Raw genomic sequence first — 26,031 nt, forward strand, 5'->3', positions numbered from 1 at the left:
GGTGAGAGAAAAAGAGGAGACATAGAAAGAAATAAAGAAATAAAGAAAAAGGATAAGAAAGAGTAGGAGAGAGAAAAAGAGGAGACATAGAAAGAAAGAAAGAAAGAAAGAAAGAAAGAAAGAAAGAAAGAAAGAAAGAAAGAAAAAGGATAAGAAAGAGAGAGTAGGAGAAAAGAAAGAAAGAAAGAAAAAGGATAAGAAAGAGAGGAGAGAGAAAAAGAGGAAAAATAGAAAGAAAAAAGAAAGAAAAAAAGAAAGAAAAATGATAAGAAATACAGAGTAGGTGAGAGAAAAAGAGGAGAAATAGAAAGAAAGAAAGAATAAAAGAATGACAAAAGTGAAAGAAAGCAAGAAGGTAAGAAAGAAAGAGAAAAGAAAGAAAAAAGAGAAAGAAGGAAAGAAAGAAAGAAAGAAAGGGAGGAAGAATAAAAGAAAGACAAAAGAGAAAGAAAGAAAGAAGGTAGGAAAGAAAGAAAGAAATAAAAAAGGAAAGAAAGAAAGAAAGAAATGCAGGAAAGGGGAAAGAGAGTGAGGAGGAACCAAGAGAGAGGATGAAAGAGAATAGATAGAAAGAGAGAAAGGGAGGAAAAAGAGAGAGAGAGAAGAAGAAAAAATGAGAAACAGAAACAAAGTGTAAAATAGAGGAAAAAAGAAACAGTGAGACAACAAGCGAGAGAGGGAGAAATAAAACGACAGCATCTTTGTGAGTGGCGCCTGGCTTTTGCAACACCTCGAGGACATATTTCAACATGCAGTTCGTTTTTCTCTTGCACTTCTCTCAGCGTTGTCTCTGGGCCTGATCTGGCCCTCTACCCTCAGTACTGTGCTTGGTTGTCCAACTTTTAATTCTAAATCTAAATTCCCATTTTCACCACAGTACTTGAACGCAGCCTAAGGTGCCTTCGGAATCACTGTCAGCCCAGGATGGTCTCACGTCCCAAGATTACATCATCCTACTTTAAATATTACCACTATTACTCATTTGGGGAATAAAAATGTAGGAATAAGATTGTCAACCAAGGAAAAAATAGAATATTTAATCACAATTATCATCGGGAAGGTCTGATGGGTGCGCGTTGTGGTAAGGCGGCTTGAAGCCCGGATTCCCCATAGCACTGGAACGCAACACAAGAGTTCCGAGGGGAAGGCGAAGCAGCGGGCAGCGGCACCTTCGCTCTCCTCAAGCGGACGCGGAGGTGAGGAAAAATGGCCAAAATCCTCTCAATACAATCGGAATTCAATAAACGCTCTTAAATGTCTTTTACGAGGATTTTTGTTGCGGTTCCGTATAGACGAGCGCGCATGGCTAAAGTTAGCTTCGCGTTAGCATCGCTTCTGTCAAAACAGGCGAGCTAGCATTAGCATACCGGCTAGCGTTTAGTAGCACTAAAACCGGTTGTATTGACGCCTTTTTGTGTTTTTTTTGTGTGTTTTGAACAGGTAAGGGGGGATATTTGAAACTCCGTACCCCAAAAGGGGTTGCTAGGATGGAGACGCTGGGGAGGATAGGAACTACTCAGGACGCCTTGGATTTCACCGTGGAGAACGTTGAGAAGGTGAGATCGATCGTGTCATTTTGAATGATCGCCAAATTCTTTAGCGATAATAAATCTTACAAACTCAACCTGGCGCCTAGCAAAACAAGTTGATTTGATTTGAAACCCACAAACCATTATTTCAGTATATTTTTTAGTTCTTTCCCCACTTGCGGTGAATTTAGTCTATCGATCCATTATTTGCACCGCTTATCCTCAGTAGGGTCGCGGCTATCTTCGGGCAGGGGACACCCTGAAGTGGTTGCCAGCCAGTCGCAGGGCACGCAAAGACAGACATTCACACCTAGGGACATTTTGTACTGGCCAACTCACCTGACATGCATGTTTTTGGGAATGTGGGAGGAAACCCACGCACGCACTGGGAGAACATGCAAACTCTACACGGGGGGGGGGCTGCAGTAGCTGGACTTGAACCCTATACCTCTACACTGTGGAGCTGCGCTCTAACCACCCATCCAAACTCTTGCAACATTTGGTCATCCTGGAAGGGGGATTACCTTATGTACAGCCCCCTTCCCAAGAGTTTTTAATTTCCTCATGCTGAGGTTTTTCAGTTTTTCCTTGCCTTCATGTCGGTTTTGGATCAGAGGTTGGTGTCATAATAGTCTGTAATAGTTTGTGGTCTGGGCAGCCCTTTGAGACTCCTTGTGATTATACAATTAAACTTGACTTGAGGTTTTTGAGTATTTCCTTGCCCTAATGTCGGTTTTAGATCAGGGGATGCTGTCATAATAGTTTGCGATCTGTTGAGACTTCTTGTGATTAAGGGCTATACAAATAAGCATGACTTGACTTTATCTCAGTGTTAGTACGAGTGTCTGATATTAGGGCTGCAACAAACGATTATTTTAATAATTGACGAATCAGTCTATTATAATTTCGATTAATCGATGAATTAGACTGTTTTTTAAACACATTTTTAATGTCCTCTTATATTCAAATATTGAAGTTTTGGACAGATAGAAAAAATGTGCACATTACAACGTAATATTCTAAAATACAAAATAACCCCAAGTGTTTGAAAAATAAATGAACAATAAACAAAGACATATAAATGTATGCTATACGTCTGTAAATATGTAAGATACTCGTTTCCTACCACTTCACCTAAAGCTCATATTTCATTTAGACTTATTACACCAAACAAAAATGAAGAAAGTGTAATAAATTACATTTTAATTGTATCAAATTTGTACCCGCCAAAAAATATCAAAAATGTAAACCCACTTTTAAAGCTGCTGTCAAAGAGTTTAGATAGATAGATACTTTATTCATCCCCTTTGGGAAATTCACACATCCAGTAGTATCCATGCTTTGAAAAATAAAATGAAAGATATATAATACAAAAATACGAAATATAACGTGTTAATATAGAGTATTTAAATAGTGCTACGGAAAATACACTCTATAATAAAAATAGGGTCATATCCAAATGTAGGGGTGGGGTTTCATGTGTGCTTTTACTCCCCCGGGTGGAGTTAAAGAGCCTCATGGCATGAGGGAGAAATGATCTCCTCAGTCTGTCCGTGGAACAAGACTGTGACAGCAGTCTGTCGCTGAAGCTGTTCTTCTGTTTGGAGATGATGCTGTGTAGTGGATGTCATGAATTGGTGTCTGCAAATTCTAGCACACAAACAAGGTTGGGTAGGGTTACTTTAACTGGATTACTTTCAATTACTTTTGGATGACTCCAATACCAAATATGCTAATAAAAGACAAAAGAAACTAAATAGGAATCAAATGACTAAATTTTGTGCAGGCTTGGGGAGTAATGGCAAAAATGATGTTGGCAAGCTGTTTGGATTGATTTTCATTTTGTTTGTCGCATTTGATGTTCGTTTTGCCGGAGATCAAAGAGATCAAAGCCAGGAGAGAAAGCTTACCGCGTGTTGTGAGTCATCATTTTACTCATATTTAGTTTCTTTTGTCTTTTATTAGCATATTTGGTATTAGAGTCATCCAAAAGTCATTGAAAGTAATCCAGTTAAAGTAACCCTACCCAAGCCTGCACACAAAACACGTTTTCAGGTTGCGTGAACTCCGTTAAACGACCTGAAAGAAATTTAAAAAAATAATAGATTTAGAAAAAACTTCCAGACACCACAACTTTTATCTAACCACCAATCGTAATTAAGGAGATATGGGGACTTCAAATGTGTCAGAATGACTGGTTTTCCTGTGTTAAAAAGCAGTGTGGATGCTAGTCATATTTGTATTTATCCAGTAACAGTTTACCATTCCTTTCATCTCATCTTCTCGAAGGCATCCGACACTTTTATCGGAGAGTTCTGATACAATATGAAAGGTATTGATACCGGTCCCTGATATCAATATTCACACATTCCTAGTTAAATTTGTTATGTTATTATGTGCATCATTGAAATTTAGTATGCTTAGAATAAGAAGCACACATTCACATATTGTGGTTGATGTTAAGACAACACAGTGAGTGTCAAAATATGTCGTCAAATGTCTCAATACTAGTGTCTAGAGCAGGGGTCGGCAACCTATGGCACGCTAGGGGTTAACCACGAGCGCATGGCAAAATAATCATCTTTTTTTTCCCCATGCACATTTTTAGGTGAAATTCAGACATTTTCAGTTGCGAGCCGTGTTATTTAGAGGCTTTACGGTAATGCCCCTTCTACTCTGCTCCGTGTGTGAGCGTGTCTGCTCCACGCCTGGCAGAGGAGGAAAGATCTGTGTTTTAACCCACCCACAGAAACACCAGCGTGCGATATTTGAACGAATCACAACAGCTCCTCCAGCGAAAAAAATCTCTATTTACAGCCAGCGTGGACAGATGACTGAGGCTTTGCGCCAAAAATGACCGTGCTGTTTGTGCATTATGCCTCGAGAGCGTTGTACCTCGCAGGTCAAGTGTTAAGCGTCATTACGAGATGAATCATGAACATGAATTCAAGGATGAACAACCGACCCTGAAAACAATTGTCACTGCTACAAACGCCACCACTGAAGCAAGCTATCACATTGCTCACTGCATAGCAAAGCAAGTAAAACCATTACTGATGGTGAATATATTAAAGAAGTGAGTGTGCGTTTCAAGTTTTGATAGATTCTAAAATAAGGTTTTATTGGTGAATGGTATGGTAGCTGTCCATATCACTTGATTTTGATTGTAGTTCATTGTTGATGAAAAATAGTTGAAGTCATGGATGTCTACAGGCCTCTCCACATGTTGCTCACATTCATTTTTTAGTTTGTCGATGAACAAGAATAGAGGAAGATAAATTGGTCAGTTATACTATTTCAATGTATATCCATGTTGTATATTCGGACTGGTGTCAAATGACAGCTCTGTTGGATTTAAAAAATTGTTGTGCCAGTCATGAATCTTGGTGTGGCACACTGATTTACAAAGACATTTGAAAGTGGCACTCCACACTGAAAAGGTTGCTGACCCCTGGTGTAGAGCAAAGAGAGAAATGAAGATAGATAGATAGATAGATGGATACTTTATTCATCCCCGTCGGGAAATTCACACTTCCAGCAGTATCCTTTGTTGTTTATTAACAGGTTAACAGGATGCCCTCGGGGTCTTGTGTTGTAGTTTAGCAACAGCGGAGTGGGTGACGTCACACGCTAGGCCAAAAGTTCAACGTCCTTGCAGCAGATGGAAATCTTTGTGCCCAGGGTGACACCACCTCGTGTTCACCTAGATAGCGAGTCCGCCTCCTCTCCGCTTCCCGCAGGCTTTTGTGTCTCTGTCTGCCCTAACAGCGCTGAAGCCGGGTAGCTCCGGGTAGCTCCAGATGTATCCAATGCATGTCAGACATTAAAATGTATCATCAAAGTTCATGGCACATTGATGAGTTTGAGATAAACAATAAGAAAACTAAAATACCATTCTACATCTTCACATCTTTTACATTCTTATTATCAGAAAATATGCTGCAAAAGGAGACATGTTGCTGACTATTGTCTGATAAATCACCCGACTCTCTGGGCCCAATTACTCCAACGCCACATTGTGAATTCTGTATTGGCTGGCTGAAATAAAACCTAGCGAGTTGCGCGGACCTTCGCATTTTGAAGCAACAGTAATGCCCTTTCGTCCACCATTTTGTCCAACATTGATTTAGGGTGCTGAACTGCTTGTGATGTTGTGTTGCTAGCATAAATCTCCCTGCTGGGTGGCCACAGAGGCTACTGAAGGGATGCCGGGGGGAGGATGGAGACGGGAAGGTGGGTCGGTGCATGTATGAGTGAGCAGAGTTTAATGTGCTGAAATGGAAAGGATGGGGTGGTGGGGGGTATTAGGAGGGTGCAGGATGTACAAGAGGGGGAGGTGCGTACATGGAAGATGGCGATGTCATTAAAGACAGAATGACGATGCTGCTCATTCATATAACCGACATTTAGGCTATTTTCTGTAATTTTTTCTAATTAAGACAGGAACTAATCAACCTTTCTGCATGCATAATTAACCCTTCCATGAGATCCATTAATAACTTAATCACATTGAATTGATCTGTTAAAAAAGAACCTGATGTGGGTTGTATGACTCATATGAGCTTCATGCTTATTTCACACCGACAAATTACGTTGATACCGAATCCTACGTAATACCCACTTTCCATCCATTCATTATCTGCACCGCTTATCCTCAGTAGGGTCGCGGGGATGCTGGAGCCCATGAATGCTATGAATGAATGAATGAAAACTTTATTCGAACATCAAAATAAAAAGAGAACAAAAACGATAACTCAACAACAAAATAATGTTACATACTGTATTTTCCGCACTATATGGCGCACCTAAAAGCCTTTATTTTTTTCAAAAGCTGACCATGCGCCTTATAATACAGAGCGCCTTATTTATGGATCAAAATTAAGTCGCAAAGTCTTCCAACTAACTTGCAGCCGCCGACTCGATTTTCCCCCGAACGCCAAATAGTCCGCGGTGTATGCTGGGATTTATATACCGGCGTTTCATTGGCTAACCAATGTGTCAATCATCATTTGAATCGATCACTATTGGCTAAAGTTATTCGGAGGTCAAGGGGCGGATCCTTTTTTATCATTTACAGGCTGGCATTGGCTTAAACAGCAAAACAAAGCCTGCAATTGGTCGAAAAAGATGAATATGTATAGCACGTGGTTGACGGCATACAGAAAGCATTTTTTACTATACTGTATTTGTAAATATTTTATTCTCCTGGATTTACTAAACTCACGGATATAAGAGGACATTGGCTGCACATTATTATGAACACAACAAATTCAGTGAGCTACTCTGGCTATATATTATCCCTGTATCTTGTTTCAGACTGAACTCGATGTTTCTGTGATAAGCGGTGCAGATAATGGATGGAATGGAGTGTCTATTTTTAAATTAAACTCAATTCCAAGTGTTTAGTGTCATATGCACAGTAAAGTTGCGAGCGAAAAAGAAAATAGAAACTAAGGAATGGTTGGCATTTCTTGAATCCCAAGACTTTAACCTTCCGAATGATGGAACGATGCATTTGAGTGACATCGTACGGACACCGCATCCGCACGTGTTCTCGACACGTATTTGCGTCTTTGCAAGCTTTCGGAATGTTAAGGGGGTAAGAAGTTGGACTGAACTATCTGACTGTTTTGTCCACGTTTCCATCGTAGCGCCTTATAATCCGGTGCGCCTTATGTATGTCAAAAATAGGACCAAAAACTATTTTTTCGGGGTGCGCCCTATAACCCGGTGCGCCTTATAGTGCGGAAAATACGGTATTTTCGAAAAGGGGGAGTAAGAAGCAGATGCTTATTTTCCCTTCCCCTTCATCTTCCTCACCAAAAACACAGATGATAATAACACCAATAGTAATAATAACAGTTATGATATAACAATAGCAACAATAACACAAAGTTAACGAGACGCACTATTCCCAATCTCTTGTATCACTCATACCCCATTTTCTTCATCTCTGTATTCAGCCAGTAATGCTTTTTTGTATTTAAATTTGAACACGTGAATAGTCGGACATTGTTTGATCTCGTCTTGTAAATTGTTCCAAGGTTTGACTCCACACACGGACACACACATACTTTTCCTGGTGGTTCTCACCTTTGGGATTATGAATTGACCTCAGCCCCTTAAGTTATCATTTCCCTCTTTCCGAATGAATCATTTATGGATGTTTTCTGGCATTATGTTTTTGTTGACCTTAAATAGCAGTTGTGCAGTGAAACATTTGACTAAATCATCTAAATTTTAATAATTTAGACTGCAGGAATAAAATATGAGTATGATCTGGATATCCTACCCTGTGTATGGTTCTAATTGCACATTTTTGGAGGATAAAATTTGTTAAGTATGGCAGAACTAGAGAACAATATCATAAATACAATACATTATAGTTAGAAATTAACTTCCCTCATAAGTTATTGGACATATTGGGTCTTAAGCCTCGATTTAAACACTAACACAGTGGTTGCAGATCAAATTTCTAAGGGAAGAGTATTCTACAGCACTAGGGTCCGAATGGAGAACGCTCTAGAACCTGCGGGTTACTTCTCGGCTTTTGGAATGACTAGACATCGAGACCTGAGAGTAGTCCATTACAGTAATCGAGACGGGCGGTAAGAAACGCATGAATCCCAGCATCAGACTGGGACAGCATTGGGTGAATTTTTGCGATGTTGCGAAAATGGGGGGAAAAAACTATTCTAGTAACATTCTTTTGTGTTTTTGAATTTATTGTACATAGCTTTAAAGACGATGGTGCCTGGCTCGGTGGCCACACTTTTGTTCTTTCTTTTGTTGAACAGACAAAGATCGGCATTGTCAACACTTGCCAGTTACACACCCTGACCCGGCTTTTTCATGCTATGGATGAGGGAAAACTTGTTGCTTCCCTGTCAACATGAGGATTTTGGAAATAGATAGATAGATAGATACTTGATTCATCCTCGTAGGGAAATTCACACTTCCAGCAGTATCCTTTTGTTGTTTATTAACAGATGAACAGGATGGCCTCAGGGTGCTGTGTTGTAGTTTAGCAACAGCGGAGTGGATGACATCATACGCTAGGCCAAAAGTTCGACGTCTCTGCAGCAGATGGAAATCTTTGTGCCCAGGGTTACACCGCCTCCTGTTCACGTAGATAGCGCCTCCTCTCCGCTTCCCACAGGCTTTCATGTCTCTGTCTAACAGCGCTGAAGCCGGGTAGCTCCACGTTAGCGTCCGGGATGCTAGACGTGAGCCACGTTTCCGTAAAACACAGCAAACTGCACTCCCTGTACGCTTTAATGTTGTTCGTCGGTCTTATTTGCTAGAGAGTTGACATTTCCCATGATTAAGGACGGTACCAAAGGCTTTTAACACCGCTAGCCGCTTAGCTTTAGCTCCGGCTCTGCAGCCATGATAAGGCCCCCTCAAATATAAGCAGCAGGATCTGTTTAGAGATGTAACCGACAAGTAAATCATAAATTACTGAGATTTTTTTCAGCTCTCGCCTCATTTTGAAATCTCAAAGGCAAATAAATTGAAAAAAATTGACCTAAGAGCTTTTCCAGAAATCGGGAACAATTAGGTATCTTGATATTTTGTTGTCTAAATTTGTATCAAAGGCTAAACAATATCTGAAATTGTCATGGTTACATCCAGTAGCCGATTAATTTGACCCTTAATTTTTTTTTTCTGTATTAAAGTAAGTTTTTTTTTTAATCTTCTTGATTTCATTTTTGAAATTAATTTAAGGAAAGTAGAATTTTCAGAAAAATATTGCCGATTTCCCACCCAAACATGGACGTCAATGACCCTTAACATCTTGTACTGACAATGAGTGATTCCATTATCTTTGTTTTTTTATTTGAATGTGTTGCAAATTGTAAAATAACGAATATAGGTTAAGCTCTTCTTTTTTGACATGGTTTCTGTTTTCTGCGTCCTTGGTTCTCATGGTTTATAATTCTGTCTGTAAAACCGAGTGCCCTTGTCAGAATAAGCAGGCATTTTTCCCGGCCGTCATTGATCCTTCGCGAGTGCCAGTTAGCGCTCGCTTTGAGTCATTTGGCACAAATTAGCGTGGCATTGGCAAACGTGAGAGCAGATGGCGAGGATGACATTTTCTCACTCGCGTCACTCCTCCGCCTCTCTACCGTCGCTCTGATGTGTTCGGGTTTGGCCAGTTGGTACGAGCGAGATCTTGTCGACTAGATGGTGTTTAGATGTTGCGGTCGCTCGGGGAATACTCGACTTGCCCTTGGGCTCTATATTCATGTCCTAGAATACAAATGAACCGTAATGGAAATGTTATGGGATGAAATCATTAGCTAAAAGTGTCATCCTATGGGTGTCCTGATGCATTGTTTTGACTTTTGATACAGTCTTGATATTGCAACCCAAAATATACTTCCAAGGAGCTATTATCCAATCCATTAAAGGCAGCATTTAATACACACTGTTTTGTCTCAGTTCGTGTCTCTGTTTCCTTTAGAACGATTCTGGGTAGGGTTATCAACTTTAATAGCAGGAACGGAAACTGAAATGAATTGTCTTTATTGTCGTTGTTAACATAGTCAACAACGGATCATTGTTTGCAACAAGTTAACCGGTAGATTATTAAATCTTATGTACGGTGATGGGCAAGTGCCAATTTTCATGCCATCCCGCCCCCTCAGATCTTCCTCCTCCCTCCATCACACCGTACCCGTTCCCCGTCTCGGCTCCATGGGGAGCCGAGCCCTCAGCTGCTCTGTCCCCAGCTCTGGAACTCAATACTACCCGACCTCTGAATTTCCAATGCCCTGTTCATCTTCAGATCTGGACTTGAAACCCATCTCTTCCGACTTGATTACCCATTAGTAAAGAATAGTAAACTGTCCCCGTCCCTTTATTAAAACTTTATGAGTATCCATTTTTTCAATGCAACTGATAAGATATATATTTTTCACTGTTTTGCACACTCATTTGGGGGGTGACCGCCCATTTGTTCTTGTTTATAGAGACCAGCACCTCTTGTGTGGCCCCTTTCGGAGCAGCCCGAGAAATATGCCCCAAAATATGCTCAAAAGTACACAGAAGTTCTTGGCGGGAGAGGGAGAAGCCGTTTATTTATCTTCGTCAGAGTTCAAAACAGAGTTCTCATTCGTCTAATAGACGATCAGCTTTTTATATCCTGAGACAACATCTCGTATTACGTAGCATGTCCCCCTCGCAATGACGCACGTGTTTATCTCAAAATGCACGCTACCAGACAGAATGTTTTCGTCCTCTTTCGATTTTCCACAGTTACACAATTTCCAAGAACTCGTTGGGGTCGCTTGACCGCATGTTCCACGCCAAGAAGAATGTTATTCCTTGGCAGCCCAAGGCGATTAATAATAACATTCGCTGACATTTACACTCGGGAGAAACAAGCCTGGAATTTCTCGTTTTAAACTAATGTGTTCTCCTTATGTCAAGCTCGACTCCAATAATCCACAACACCCCTTCTCTAGGTTTTTAATTTTCCTCATGCTGGGGTTTTCATTTTTTTTTTCTTTGATTGCATGCAAGTTTTAGATCATGGAATGCAGTAATGCCTGTGCAGTATTTCGAGATATTTTGTAATCAAGGCCTGTGCTAATAAATGTGACTTGACTTGACTAGCACCCATCAGAGGGCAACAGATGAAAGAGGTGGTGGCCTGGTGTGTGACATCCCTGATAATGTTGATTGCTCTGATGCTGTATCGCAAGCAGGCAACTAACTATGCTTGTATCAAAGATGAAGTTCCCCCCCAAAAATTCAATGCTATCTTATGGGCCTCATATTGGTCTAGCACACTGCTATTGGTTACCCTGATGCATACCGTAAAATTTTACCGGACTTCAAGGCGTACCTGGTTATAAGGCCGTACCCAGTACATTTTTAAAGGCAAAAACATTTTGTACCTGCATAAACCGCACCTGACTATAAGACGCATAGACCCACATTGAAACATGAGACATTTACAAATAAAATGGTACACAGAAAGAGTTTTGATAATATATTGTACCCCTTAACAGTGGGCGGCTTGACTTTTTATTAAACAAAATACAAGTCTGTATGATTTCACCAGTCACTGAAATACGTCAAGCCACATATCATTGGAAAGCTTCAACTCTTGGGATTCAAGATATGATCCAAAATATACTCATCAGAGAAACCGCACCATCAGTCTTAAAGGATTTTATACGATTGACTACAAGTTACATGTATTCAGTTTAATGCAATAAAGATATTTACTGACTGCTTTAGTTCAATGTACAATAAAAGGTCAGGGCAGGCTGTGTGAAATGCATAAGTGGCAGAGGTTTTGTCTTGGACGAGCCAAGACGCACTTCTGATAACGGGATGCATGGGTGTGCTGACGCAGAACGACCAGACATCAAGGCGCTGTTGGTTGAGATTGTTGAGCGCAAACAACTGCCTGGCGCGCCCATGCGAAGAGCCGACACGCCATCCTGCGGGGAGAACACAACCAATAAGAGAAAGCTAAAGTTAATTGCAGATGACACATAGCCAATAGGGGAATAGTAGGATGTCTTTGCATTGTTTGTTGAAATGTATAAATGATCCTGGGCAACTCGGAGGGGGGTTAGTCTCCTGTTGGATACACTTAGATCTGCTGTTAGGAATAAATCCGCCCCCGTGTGGAATTGCCGGCTTCCTGGTCATTTCTCTCTCAAAACGAGCGCGCATAATTGTTGAATGAATTTAAAATTCCAACAAGATACCCAAAAACTATAAAGCTGAGGTAACTCACCGTGACGTCCCCCGGCCGTCTTCAACTTTTTTGACTGTCTGTGAAAATGGTTTCTTTACATCAAGGACAATCCAGAGAATGCCACCGTGTCAGATATTTATTACAAAACACACGATCATGACAACAAATAGAAATCCGCCTAAAAGCATGTCTGCTTTGTTGGACATTGCTTCATGTAAGCCGTATGTTTTGCCACAATATTTCGGATGAATAGACTCAAAAATGATTCCCGAAATGGTAGTTAGCCCTCCCGTTTCGATTGACACTTTTTCCATAATGATGGTCTGTTCATGGTAATTTTTTTTACCCACAAAAAGCCAAGTTGTATTAAACTTCCTCAACACATATGTTCCACGTATCTCACTCTTACCTGTACTCCTCGGGCGCCCCCTGGTGGCCATTAACCGCATCATTGCATAAGCCGCAGGGTTTAAAGCCTGGCAAAAAGTCCCGGTTTATAGTCCGAATTTTACAGTACCTATGAATTACCCATAAAGGTTTTCACACTTATGCCACTCAAGGCTCTTCTCTTTTGTAATTGTAACTAGTCCTCTCTTCTATATGAAGTATGATATACACTACAGTAGCTTAGTTTGTTATACATACACAAAAAAATCTTGCTCCCTGAAGTTTTTTTTTAAGAAAGCATGTCTCTGACTGGGACACCTGGGAACTGTTCTGTGTCTTTTTTGGCTCCGGAGTTGCAAGGCCTTTCTTCCTCTTGACTAGTATGGGAAGTATAATGAGCTGCACTAATGATCCTTGACTTTAATAGCCCAATTAGCCGAATAGGGAAGTAGAGCTGTTCGGACTCAAACTGAAAGAAAAAAATAATCCTGATCTGATTCAGAAAATTATCAGTGCATTTTTAGCTTTTTTCACTATTTACTTGATGAACAAATTTTGATGTCATGACCAAAAGTGCAGATAAACCCAATTGTATTGGCAAGGCAGAATATTAACTTTGTATTAAAGGATGTTGGAATTGAACTATCAAAACGTACCGTTTACCTAATTGTTCGAATTAGTTATCTGACTCCATTTACCAAACACAACCTACGTTCATCCAACAATTATGCACCCTCGTTTCTTGAGAGAAAAATTACCAGGAAAGCCGACATTTCACACGGGGGCAGGATGTTTATTTTTCCTAACAGAAGAACTAAGTGTACTCCATCGAAGACGGCCGAAGTGACGTTGAAGTCCGTGGGAAGCCCTCTTTTGAAGTCCTTTAGCTTTCTCTTATTGGCTCACATCTCCCCGCAAGATGGCGTGCCGGCTCCTCCCATGGGCGTGCCAAGGAAGCCCCCTGGGTTTCACAATCTCATACACCAGCGCCTTGATGTCTGGTCAGCAAATCCACGAGCCCTGTTATCAAAATTTCCTAGACAAAATATTATGCATTTCGAACAGCCTGCCCTGACATTGAACTAAAGCCCAGTCAGTCAATATCTCCACTGCATTAAACCGAATACATGCAACTTGTAGTCAATCGTATAAAATCCCTTATAGTCAAATGCATAAAATCCTTTAAGGAGAAGAATAATTATCATGTATGCACAATTTTCATCTAGTTTTTCTTAATATAGGCATTCAAATGATGAGACTGACTATCTTAAAAACTCTTGCTTTTTATAAATAATTGCATTATGAAACCCCTAAGTGTTTTTAATGTAGTAGCGTTGATGGATGGCTGTTCTAAAACCAACCTTTAATTTCACATTTGTACCTGTACGAGTTGAAAAGACATCACTCACTATGACTCCAAGTGGCTTGCCAAATACTTCTCAGCAGTTGTACTTTAAAGCACCGTTTTTTAGGTCAACTCCTAATAAAGCAAAAAGTGTCCTGGGGCTTTTTTCGTAATGTATTTTACACTATTGCTGCTGGATTCCATTTTATGCTGAGTGAAAACATCAGTTTAAATTCTACAGTGATGGTGATTTTGTTCATATGCAAACTCTGACAGTATATCAGATCACACGTATTTTTCTGTCATTTCGAAAATCGAAATACCTTGGTGTTAGAATTACTGTTTTTGTTTAATCGGACTAAATAGATACAGTATTTAAGTGTGCCCTCAGGAGACGACTACCCCCCTCTGATTTTTCTAGGATCATTTATAAATCTCAACAAACAAATCAAGGACACCACCTTTCTCCAATTTGCTATGTGTCATCTGCAACTAGCTTTAGCTTTCTCTTATTGGCCATCTTTTCCCCGCATGATGGTGTCTCGGCTCCTCCCATGGGCGGGCTCCACAATCTCACACCGCACTCCCAGACGTTGTTATCAGAAGTACGTCTCGTCCTGTAAACAACATCTGCCACCGCCTGCCCTGACCTTTCATTGTACATTGAATCAAAGTCGAATTAGTGTCGTCTGAGTCTCTGGGAAGCCCTCTCTGAAGTCCTCCAGCCTTCTCCCTCAAGTTCTCCCGCTTCGCCTCCTGGCCCACGTCTTTCCGCAAGATTGTGTGCCGGCTCCTCCCATGGGCGTGCCAATGAATGAGCTCCACCATCTCTGAGAAGAGCGCTGCGATGTCTGGACCAACCGAAACAACGGAGAGCGTTTCTCCAAACAATGCCTGCCGTCCTCTGTCAGATTCCTGTTATCAACAGAACTAGACAAAATATTCTGCATTCGGATCAGCGTGACTTGTCATTAAACTTAAGCCTACTCGGTGAAAATCTTCATTGCTTTCAATAAATGTAACTTGTATTTAATCGTATAAAATCCTTCAATACTAATCAGTGAGGAAAAAGGATAAGGGTTTATATTGTGTATAACTCTGCTCTTAATTTATTTGTAAGCCTCTACTGTACCTACTGCAAGTATGTGACAAATTGGAGTTACGTTTCCCTTATGTTCCTTGCAGGCTCTCCACCAGCTCTATTATGATCCTAATATCGAAAACAAGAACATGGCCCAAAAATGGCTTATGCAAGCCCAGGTGTCTCCTCAGGCCTGGCAGTTCTGCTGGGCTTTGCTCAGCCCCGACAAGGTACAAAACACACTCACTGTCACATGCATAGAGGGAGTCGTAAACAACAATTTTCTAAACAGGTGCCGGAGATCCAGTATTTCGGCGCCAGCGCTCTCCACACCAAAATCTCCCGATATTGGTCGGACATCCCCAGTGACCAGTACGAGTCCCTGAAAAGTCAGCTGTTCACACACATAGCCTGCTTTTCCTCGGGCGCCAAGATGGTGCTGACGCGGCTCTGCGTGGCGCTGGCGTCCCTGGCCCTGAACACCATGCCGGAGGCCTGGCCCGGTGCAGTGTCCGAGATGGTGAGGGTGTTCCAGGAGGACGGAGGAGGGATCGATGGCAGGGCGCGCTGCCTTGCGCTGCTGGAGCTTCTCACCGTCCTTCCGGAGGAGTTCCAGACCAGTCGGTTGCCGCAGTATAGAAAGGGACAGGTACAGTGTTCATTTTGACCTGTGAAAAGTTCTCAAGGTCCAATCCATTATCATCCTCCTCATAGCGTCACCAGGAATATAATTGAGTCCATTTGGGCAGAAAAGTCCTTGCTAGGAGTATTCTTTTGTTTGTTTTCTTTCGTCGAATCGTCTGCTTCAACACACGTGTTTTCCTTGCCTTCGTGATCTTCCGAAAAATTTCTGCGCCGTTTTTTCGTGCCGGAATTATTGCCGTTGTTATCAATTTCTGCATTAAGTTTCGACTTATTACCGACACTGAAGAAACTATCAATTTTGTGTTGATTTTCACCCAATACTAACTATTTTCGGAGGCATACTTAGCCTTCACCTTCCCTTGACGACAACCACCACCACAATGACGTAATCTCGAAACAACGAGATCTCGTTTGCCGAGATCGGCATGCAGACGAAAACTCGAACCGCGAGACCAAAACAACAATGGCGGATCTGCCTGAAATTAAAGTTTGGAGTGCGATAAATCTTTGTTTAAAAAAAATGTAATCGGGTAAAAATGACAATTTCTTGTCCAAAAAAGTTGCGTCCCGGGGACGCGACGCACGTTGATTTAAGACGATACGTCCCAAGCAAAAATCATGCGTCTAGGACGCAGGGACGCAGGCAAACCAGAACACTGCAGGTACATCGGCGTGCTTGGTGTTCTTAGCCTTTGTAGTCGATACCTATTTTAATTCATTCCTTTTCTCCCTCTCAGGTCCGAGGTGCCCTGGGCCAGGAGTGGTGTTCGGTCTGTCCTCTCCTGCAGCAGTTGCTGCGACGGACTGACAGCCCCGGGGCGGTGAAGGCCCGAGTGCTTCGCTGCTTGTCGTCGTGGGTGCTGCTGGATGTGCCGCTTAGCGAAACCGAAGCCCTGGTGCACGATTGCTTCGTTGCACTCCCCGACCCCGAGCTCTTCGACACCGCCGTGGAGGCACTGGTCAATGCCATCTCGCAGCCAGACTCCCAAAGGTGCGTGCCGGTCTTCTAAGTCTCTCATGGAGAAATGAGGAAATGGGGCACTCTAAAGTCCATAAATTTTCTCTAGTTCTGCCATACTTAACACATTAGAATAGAATAGAATAGAATATACCTTTATTGTCATTGTTACAAAATGGGTTGAACATATTGTGACAATGAAATTGGACGTGGCACTCCAGGTTCACATTTAACAGTGAGGATAAAAGAAAACAAAGAAGATAAAGGTTATAATTTACACAATATTTACACAAGAAGTGTGGGCATGTAGGATGTATATACAGTTTTGGGATCGTATTGTGCAGAAGTCTGGGGCAATCATTACAAAAGTTGACTACAGACCCTTTTTATTTTCCAATAACGTGCAATTAGAACACAGGGTAGGATATCGAGATCATACTCATATTTTATTCTTGCAGTCCAAATGATTAAAATTATTAAATGCACAACTGCTATTTGAGGTCAACAAAAACATAGTGCCAGAAAGCATCCATAAAATGGTTCATTCGAAAAAGGGGAAATTATAACTGTCGTGAATTCCAAATCCCAAAGGTGAGAACCACCAGGAAAAGTATGTGTGTGTCTGTGTGCGGAGTCAAACTTTGGAACAATTGACAAGACGAGATCAAACAATGTCCAACTATTCACGAGTTCAAATTTCAATACAAAGGAACATGACTGGCGGAATACAGAGATGAAGAAAATGGGCGAGAGATTGGGAATTGTGCGTCTACAACTATGGTTAACTTTGTTGTTATTGTTGCTATTGTTATATCATAACTGTTATTGATAATATTATTACTATTGTTGTTATATCATTGGTATATTTGGTGGGGAAGTGGTAGGTAATATAAGCATTTGCTTCTTACTACCTCTTTTCGAGCATATTATGTAACATTATTTTGCTGTTGAGTTATTGTTTTTCTTCTGTTTTTATTTTGATGTTCGAATAAAGTTTTCATTCATTCATTAAATGGACATACTCGTATCTTAAAGGCAGGATTTTCCTAACAAGAGTGGTCAACCTCGAAATTTTACATTGAAATATCTTAAAAGGTTGTCATGGGAATACTGAAAAACATTTCCTTTGGGCAATGTTAGCCTAAAAAGTCCATTTGGAGGGGAATGGCTGAGTACTGTTGGAAATCAAATATCAAAATGTACTGTTTACCAAATTGTTCGAATTAGTTATCTGACTCCATTAACCAAGTGTACTCCATCGAAAATTAGCGTCTCTGGGAAGCCATCTTCTGAAGTCCTTTAGCTCTCTCCTATTCACCATCTTCTCCCCGCATAATGGCCTCCCGACTCCTCCCATGGGCGTGCCAAGGACGCCCTTCCCCCCGGGCATCGGAATGTCTGGAATACTCAAAACAACACGGAGCGTTTCTACGTCATCAGGGCGTTGTTCTCAAAACAACGCCTGCCGTCCTCCGTCTGGATGTGCTGATTATCTTATTAGCAGTACGTCTCGTTCTGTAAACATCTTCCACCACTCATGCCTGCCCTGAACTGTACGTTCCCCCGGATGCTAACGTTAGCATAGCGCTAAATCTCCTGCCCACTGCTATCAATAAACAGCAGCTCGCACACCCCGACGGAGCTTATATCGTCGCCGGCAACTTTAATCAGGCATGATTAAGGCCTGTACTTCCCAAATTCATTCAATACGAGGACTGAGCAATTAGGGAAAAAACACTGGACCGTGTGGACAGTAAGATCAAACATCTAGTTGGATCCGGCCATCTCTGTCTGTCCCTCACCCCCTCATACACCCCCCTCTGAAGGAAAACAAAGCCTGCAACAAGGACAGTACAAACATCCTCTTTGTTCTCTTCTATCCTCACTGTAAAATGTGATACTGGAGTGCCACGTCCAATTTTGTTGTCACAATATATTCAACCCATGTTATAACAATGATAATAAAGGTAAATTCTAATTCTAACTTTCACTGCTCATTGAAAAAAGGCACAGTCAGTAAATAACTATAGCATTAAACTCACTAAATGTAACTTCAATCATATAAAATCCTTTATATTCAAATGTAGAAAATCCTTTAGTACAAAGGAGGGAGGGAAGTTATGACGGGGCGTGTTGACAACTAAAAGAGAGGAGGAGAGGAGAGGAGAGGGGGTGGAGGAAGAAGGCGGCATGTCTCGGTTGGATGGTGTCGCTATGGTTACAGAGCCGGGGCGCGATGTCATCGCCATCGGTCGATTCAGATGTGGCGAGCGCTCATTACCCTTCTCTTTAAAAAGTGGAATGCCAGCATAAAGATGGAGGAGGGGGAAAGGAATGCTACTTCTTACCTTCGCATCACTGATTGGCCTACATCTAGACACTGACCTTTGATTTTGAATGTGTTGAGTTCTATATTATTCTAATCTATTATGTATTAGTGCAGGGGTGTCCAAACTTTTCAAAAAGCGGGCCAGATTTTGGTAAGCTGTAAAGGTGAATGGGCCTACTCTTCGAACAGTCTTTAAAAATTCCCCCCCAAGTTTGCCGCCCTCGTAGCTCGCTTCTGTAGCATTCTCATTTGACTTGTGAAAAGGCACTGCTGTGCCGTTAAAACAGCTTCCAGTTGCTTCACCCTTTCACAGCGTTCGTTTGCGGTTCGCTTTTTGTAGTCGGCATGCTTTGACTGGCAGTGCATCTTGATATTATATTTGTTTATTACAGATGTATTTCATACCGCGGTCAACGTTACTGGCGGGCCAGATATCATAAATTTCCTAGCAGAGGCTGCGGTCCAGTAAAAATTCTATCCTGGGCGGTAACTGGCCCCTGGGCCAGACTTTAGACATGCCTGAGATACACTATAGAGTTGTTTACTTCATCGTGCTTTTTTTCAGTTTTCTTCATTCTCGAGCATTCGTCTCTGGTACCTTGAATAATAATAGCCTTCACCGACTCAGTCTTTCTTTTTCTCTCTATCTCTCTATCACTATCTCTATCTCTATCTCTCTCTATCTCTATCTCTCACTATTTCTCTCTCTCTATTTCTATTTCTATCTCTTTCTATCTATCTATCTCTATCAATCTCTTTCTATATCTCTATATCTATCAATCTCTTTCTATATCTTTATCTATCAATCTCTCTCTTTCTATATCTCCCTCTCTCTCTCTATCTCACTATGTCACTATTTCTCTCTCTCTTTCTATCTATCTCTCTATCTCTATTTCTCTATATCTATCTCATTCTATCTCATTTTATGTCTATTTCTCTATCTCTCATTCTACTGTATCTCATTCTATGTCTCTATCTCATTCTATCCCTCTATCTCATTCTATGTCTTTACCTTTTTTCTCTTTCTTTCTCTGTAGTTATCTTCTTTTATTTCTACTGTTATCTATCGTTCTCTCTTGTTACGTCTTTATTCCTCTCTCTCTCTTTTGTTTTCTCCCTCTCTTTTTTTTGGTCCAAATTTATTTGATACTTCTGTCAACATTACTGGCGGGCCGCATATTAATCATTTTATGACAGAGTTTGAGGGCCAGTAAAAATCTGATCACAGGCCGTAACTGGCCCCTGGGCCGGACTTTGGACATGTCTATATTAGTGAAAAAGCATGCCTCAAGTTTTTCTTGACATCCTTCAGAAATCTTAAGACTGATGTGTGCCTTTGCTATATAGTCCCTCTTTCCCTCTCCTTTCCTTCGGGTTCTCCTCCTCTGTTTGAACTCATCACAATCATCTCATTGGAGGGCATGTGATTGGTCCAGCCGCATCCTGTTGCTAGGCAACCCGTTCCCCCGGTATCCGAGGTAATTGCAGAGGGGATCACAACAGGGAATCATCAGGAAATGTGTGATGGAAGAGAGGCTAATACCTCTTTTTCTCCCTAAGGATGTTATTCACATGCGTCAAACAGTCGGCCCGCGGGCCGAATCAAGCCCGCCGAGGATTTTAATCCGGCCTGGTAGACAACACTGAGCGAAGCGCAAGAGAAAAATGAGCCGTAGTTTAAATAGCAAAGCATCTGTAGTAGTATTTCTCTCTTTCTCTCTCTTTGCCTCTCTCGTTTTTTTCATTCTTTTTCTTTCTCTTTTTTGCTCTCTTTTTCTCTTTCTTCCTTTCTCTTTTTTTCTCTTTCCTTCTCACACTCTCTCTTTCACTCTTTCTCTTGTTCTCTCATTTTTTTCTCTATTGTTTTCTTTCTCTGTCTTGCTGTCTTTCTTTCTCTTTTTCCTATTTCCTTCTCACTATCTGTCCCTCTCTTTTTCTCATTTTTTATATTTCTCTGTTTTGCTCTTCCCTTCTTTTTTTCTCACTTTGTCTCACTCTTCCTCACTCTCTTTCTAATGTTCACTCTTGTTTTCTTTTTCTTACTCTATCTTTTTCTCCTTTCTTATTCTTTTGATCCTTCTCTTTCTTTCTCACTCTTTCTTTCTTTGTTTAATTTTCTTTTTCAATCTCTTTTTACTCTTTTTCTCTCTGTGTTTCACTCTCATTTTTTCTCGTTTTCTCTCTATTGTGTTCTCTCTCTGTATTTCTCTTACTTTTTCTCCAAGTTTTCTGTCTCTCCCAGCTTCTCTGTCTCTCACGCTGTCTCCCATGTTCTCTCTCTCTTTCTCTTTCTCTTTCCTTTTCCCTCTTCTTTCTCTCTTCCCCATTCTCATTCTTTTTCTTAAACCTACTAGTCCGGCTCCAGTGAGATTTTTCTTTTAAGCATGTGACTCCCATGCAATGTGAAATTAAACAACAATAGAATTTTTTTTTGTTTTGTTTTTGAAAAATCTTGAGAAAGTATGCACTTTTGTATTCAAATTTCAGTACTGTGGGAGTCTTTTATAATACTCCCCAGAGTAATATGAATGAATATTGTTATTTCTGATGAGCTGCAAAAATATTATGACATGTAGTTGATTTTACTATTCTTCCTTTTCGACCTTTACTTCAATTGTTTGATGTGGATAAATACTTGATTACACACTGTCAAAATTGCATGTTCAAGCAATTTGAACACCACAAAACTCACCAGAGAGACTCTAAGGCATGCACGGATGTATTTTTGTATTCTATATATTTTATTTTATTTTTCAACACAAGGATACTGCTGGAAGTGTGAATTTCCCTACGCGGATGAATAAAGTATCTATCTATCTATTTGGATATCTATCTAGATATCTATCTGGATATCTATCTATCTAGATATCTATCTAGATATCTATATGGATATCTATCTATCACACCCCATGATCCAGCCTCTGGCTGATTGGTCTGCGCCGTGTTTATGCAGTTTTAAGCATTGGGAGAAGCGTGATAGGTCATCGCCCTTGCCCCCAGGCGAGGTAATTAAATCATTGTTATCTGCACAAACAGAAAGGAAGAAAAGGCACATTCCAATGCAAAGTGCGGTTCACCACAAACCTCCCATAGTTTGCCCTCAAACACTGGAGTCAGATTTTAGAACAAGTATATTTGACTTGACGTAAAATTAAAAAATGTATAAAATAGTATATAACTTCAATACACAATAAAGTCTCTAAAAGCCAAATAGAAAGTATTGTATTAGTCGATTCTTACTTGTTGACATGACCTGCTCACAAAACTCTCAAGGCCACATGTTCAACCTAACTAAAAATCGGCCACTTTCGTAAAATTCTGAGTTTGTAGGATTCATAAAAGTATATATAATTTTTAATAATAATAATAATAATAATTTCCTTTGTATTGTCATTCTTTGTAACAATGTACACAGAACGAAATGTCGATACACCTGACCCGTTGTAGCGAGCCGATGCAGCCGCAGCCAACAGAGGGCGCCGCCATTTTACCAATGTTATAAGTCTTAGGTATGACTCGGCCGAGGCGCGAACCAGCGACCTCCCAGACTCAAAGCGGGCGCCCTACCATCTAGGCTACTGAGCTGGTATAGGATTCATATAAGTATTTAGTAGTATATTTTTAAAGATTGTGTGTCTGCCATCCAGGTACATAAACACCTTGCTGAAGCTGGTCCCTCCAGTCTTGGCTTTGCAAGAACAGCTTCGTGAAGCTGTCCAGAATGGCGATATGGAGACTTGCCACGGCATCTGCCGCATTGCTGTCACCTTAGGAGAGAACCACTCCAGGTAGGTTTACATGTCTTGACCCAGGGGTGTCAAACCCGGGGGGGCCACACGATAGAACAAACATTCTGTCGGGGGCCGGACTAGTAGATTAAAACAGAGAAAAACAGAGATAAAGAAATAAGAGAAAGAGGGAGGGAAAAAAGAGAGTGTGAGAAACAAAAGAGATAAAAAGAGAAGTCGTGAGAGATGGGGAAAGAAAAAAGAAAGAAATCCAGAGAGAAATAGAAACAGAAGAGAGGAAAGAGAAAAGAAAGCGCGAAGGGTAGGAAGAGAGAAAGAGAAAAGAGAGAAAAGGAAAAAAACTTAGAGCAAAATAAGTTAAAAAGACACGGAGAGAGAAAGAGACAAAGAGCAACAAAGTAAGAGAAAAAGAGAGACACAGAGAGTGAAAAAGGGGTGGAAAAGAGAGAGAGAGAGAAAAAGAAAAAGAAATACAACTACAGTATCTTTCTGAGAGGAACATGGCTTTTCCAACATCAATTTGACATATTTCAACCCGCAGCTTGTTTTTCTCTTGCGCTTCTCTGAGTGTTAACTCGCGGGCCAGATTCAATCCCTTAGCGGGCCTGACCTGGCCCGCGGGCCGCCTGTTTGACACCTGTGTGTTAAACCAACATACGGGCGAGGAAAAATTCAAAACCTCAATGTGAGGAAAAAAAGAAACCATGCAGCCATCATTTTTTTGTTTATTTTTTTATCTTATATTATACTTTTAATCAAGTTTGACCAAGTCTGTTTTTAGCAAGATAAAACAAATGGTCAAAGTACATAAATCATACGACATCAAAGCTGGCTTAGTCCAAACAAGGGGTCTCTAAAGTTGTGCCCCCTCAGGACAGTTGAGGTGCCTGCTGACTTGTTCTGAAAATAGCCCCCTCTAGTGCTGGGTCATTATTTTCTTGCAAAATTCTTTTTTTTATTGGTTGTCTTGAGTCTATTTAACCCCATTCCTAACAATGAACTAGGTAGTAACATAGTAATAAAATGAGTTTTCAGAAATTCAAATAAATAAAGTCCATTTCAAAGACCGCATGGACAGAAACAAATATAGACATTTTGACTGTTATTTTGAAGCAATTTATGCAATTCATGTATTAAACTAATTTATGTATTCGTCTTTTTATTTATATTTTTTACAGAAAAATACAACGAATAACGATTTATGGGTTTCATAACGCGAATGAGCAGTTTTTTTTCGTGAGCTATTTGGCTATTTTTTTTAGCTTTGAAGCTAGCTATCTTCCTTCCTTTTTAGCTATTTAGCAAGCTATCTAGCCAGATTTTGTTTTTTTAAATTGCATGCTATCTAGCTAACATTTTACCTTTTTTGCTAGTTATCATGCTATATTTTGCCCTCCTTCCTAAATAGCTGTCTAGCTTTCTCAAACTTCCTATCCTGCTATTGTTAGCTTTTAACTCTTTTAGCTAGTCTTAGTTTGCTATAGCTTTTATCCGTTTACCTTTTGTAGCTAACTATTAAGCTACATTTTGGGCTATTTAGCAAGCCATCTAGCTAAGTTGCCATTTTTAAACAAAAGCATCTCAAACTAGGTGCCCTTTTAGCCATTTACCTTTCTAGCTAACTATTATGTTACATTTTTAGCTATTTAGCAAGCCATCTAGATAAAATGGCGTTTTAAAAAAATGTGTATCAAGCTAGGTGCCCTTTTAGCCATTTACCTTTCTAGCTAACTATTATGTTACATTTTTAGCTATTTAGCAAGCCATCTAGATAAAATGGCGTTTTAAAAAAATGTGTATCAAGCTAGGTGCCCTTTTAGCCATTTACCTTTTTAGCTAACTATAATGTTACATTTTAGCTATTTAGCAAGCCATCTAGCTAAGATGCCATTTAATAAAAAAAATGCATATCAAACTAGGTGCCCTTTTAGCCTTTTACCTTTCTAGCTAACTATTACGTTACATGTTTAGCTATTTAGCAAGCCATCTAGCTAAGATGCCATTTATTAAAAAAACTGCATATCAAACTAGGTGCCCTTTTAGCCATTTACCTTTCTAGCTAACTATCACGTTACATTTTTAGCTATTTAGCAAGCCATCTAGCCAGATTAAAAAAAAATGCATCCTATCTAGCTAACATTTTACCCTTTTTGCTAGTCGTCATGCTTTTCTTGACTACTAGCAAATTATTTACCTTTGTAGCTAACTATAATTTTACATTTTAGCTATTTAGCAAGCCATTTAGCTAAGATGCCTTTTAAAAAAAATGCATATTAATTGCTAACAAAGAGTAGCTTGACGCTTAACAAAGGTTGGAGACCCCTGGTCCAAACTAAATTACCCACATCAAATATTGTTTCACTTTTTCTCTTTTCAGGATTCTGCTAGAACAAGTGGATCACTGGCAGAGTTTCCTGGCTTTAGTCAACATGATCATGTTTTGCACGGGCATCCCCGGCCACTATCCGGTCAACGAGACCACCAGTTCGCTCACGCTGACCTTCTGGTACACGCTGCAAGTAAGGCTTCGCGTCGGACCGTCTGCCGCTTTTGTTACGTGACTCAAGATTCTTTTGTCTCCTTCCAGGATGAAATCATGTCCTTCGAGTCCAGCAAACAGGCAGTGTACCTGCAAGTGTACAGGCCGGTGTATTTTCAGTTGGTCGACGTCCTGCTCCACAAAGCCCAGTTCCCCTCCGACCAAGAGTACGCGTCCTGGTCCTCTGACGAGAAGGAGCAGTTTCGTATTTACAGGTTTGTAGCGCTCTGAACAAAGTTATTTTCTCATTTCTGAGGGATGGAGTTGACTTGCTGTCCCTCTTCAATTCCAGAGTGGACATCTCCGACACACTCATGTATGTCTATGAAATGCTGGGTGCTGAGCTGCTCAGTAATCTCTATGACAAAATGGGACAACTCTTGACGAATACGGAGCAGCCTTCGTCGTGGCAGGTTGGTGGGATGCTTTGTTGCTCGGATGGTATTTCTCAAATGATTTCATAAGGGTTGAGAGCCAAAAGGACAAATCTCCCAATATAACTCTTATGACCTACAGCAGGGGTCGGGAACCTTTGTGAATGTACGGCTCGAAAATAAAATAGAACATGTGCAATTCTTTCATCTTTATGATTAAAACTGTAGAACAAACTTCAACCCCAAAAAACGTTTTTTACCCAAAAGCTCTTGCAGAGCGCCCAGAGCAATTTGATTGGGTGAGCGGTAGGAATTAGCAGAACAATGCACAGGGCGCACACAATCCTTCTCCTCGCCTAGCGCAGTCTGCACTGA

General features: G+C 40.7%; 1 protein-coding gene across 1 annotated transcript in view; it reads left to right on the forward strand.

Moving 5' to 3' along the window:
* Positions 1-909: 909 nt before the first annotated feature.
* LOC148355956 (importin-13-like) overlaps positions 910-26,031 on the forward strand; it is a 54,577-nt gene continuing 29,455 nt past the window's right edge. Inside the window, exons 1-9 of the mRNA XM_088349065.1 lie at positions 910-1,196; positions 1,441-1,556; positions 15,167-15,292; positions 15,355-15,711; positions 16,445-16,698; positions 22,642-22,782; positions 25,121-25,262; positions 25,331-25,497; positions 25,575-25,695. Coding sequence (XP_088205191.1) covers positions 1,488-1,556; positions 15,167-15,292; positions 15,355-15,711; positions 16,445-16,698; positions 22,642-22,782; positions 25,121-25,262; positions 25,331-25,497; positions 25,575-25,695 — 1,377 coding nt within the window. The 5' untranslated portion in view covers positions 910-1,196; positions 1,441-1,487. The remainder of the gene's footprint in view (positions 1,197-1,440; positions 1,557-15,166; positions 15,293-15,354; positions 15,712-16,444; positions 16,699-22,641; positions 22,783-25,120; positions 25,263-25,330; positions 25,498-25,574; positions 25,696-26,031) is intronic.

Source organism: Urocampus carinirostris, chromosome 12 (assembly GCF_059441175.1).
Source record: "Urocampus carinirostris isolate Australia breed hairy pipefish chromosome 12, RoL_Ucar_1.0, whole genome shotgun sequence".
Taxonomy (NCBI): domain Eukaryota; kingdom Metazoa; phylum Chordata; class Actinopteri; order Syngnathiformes; family Syngnathidae; genus Urocampus; species Urocampus carinirostris.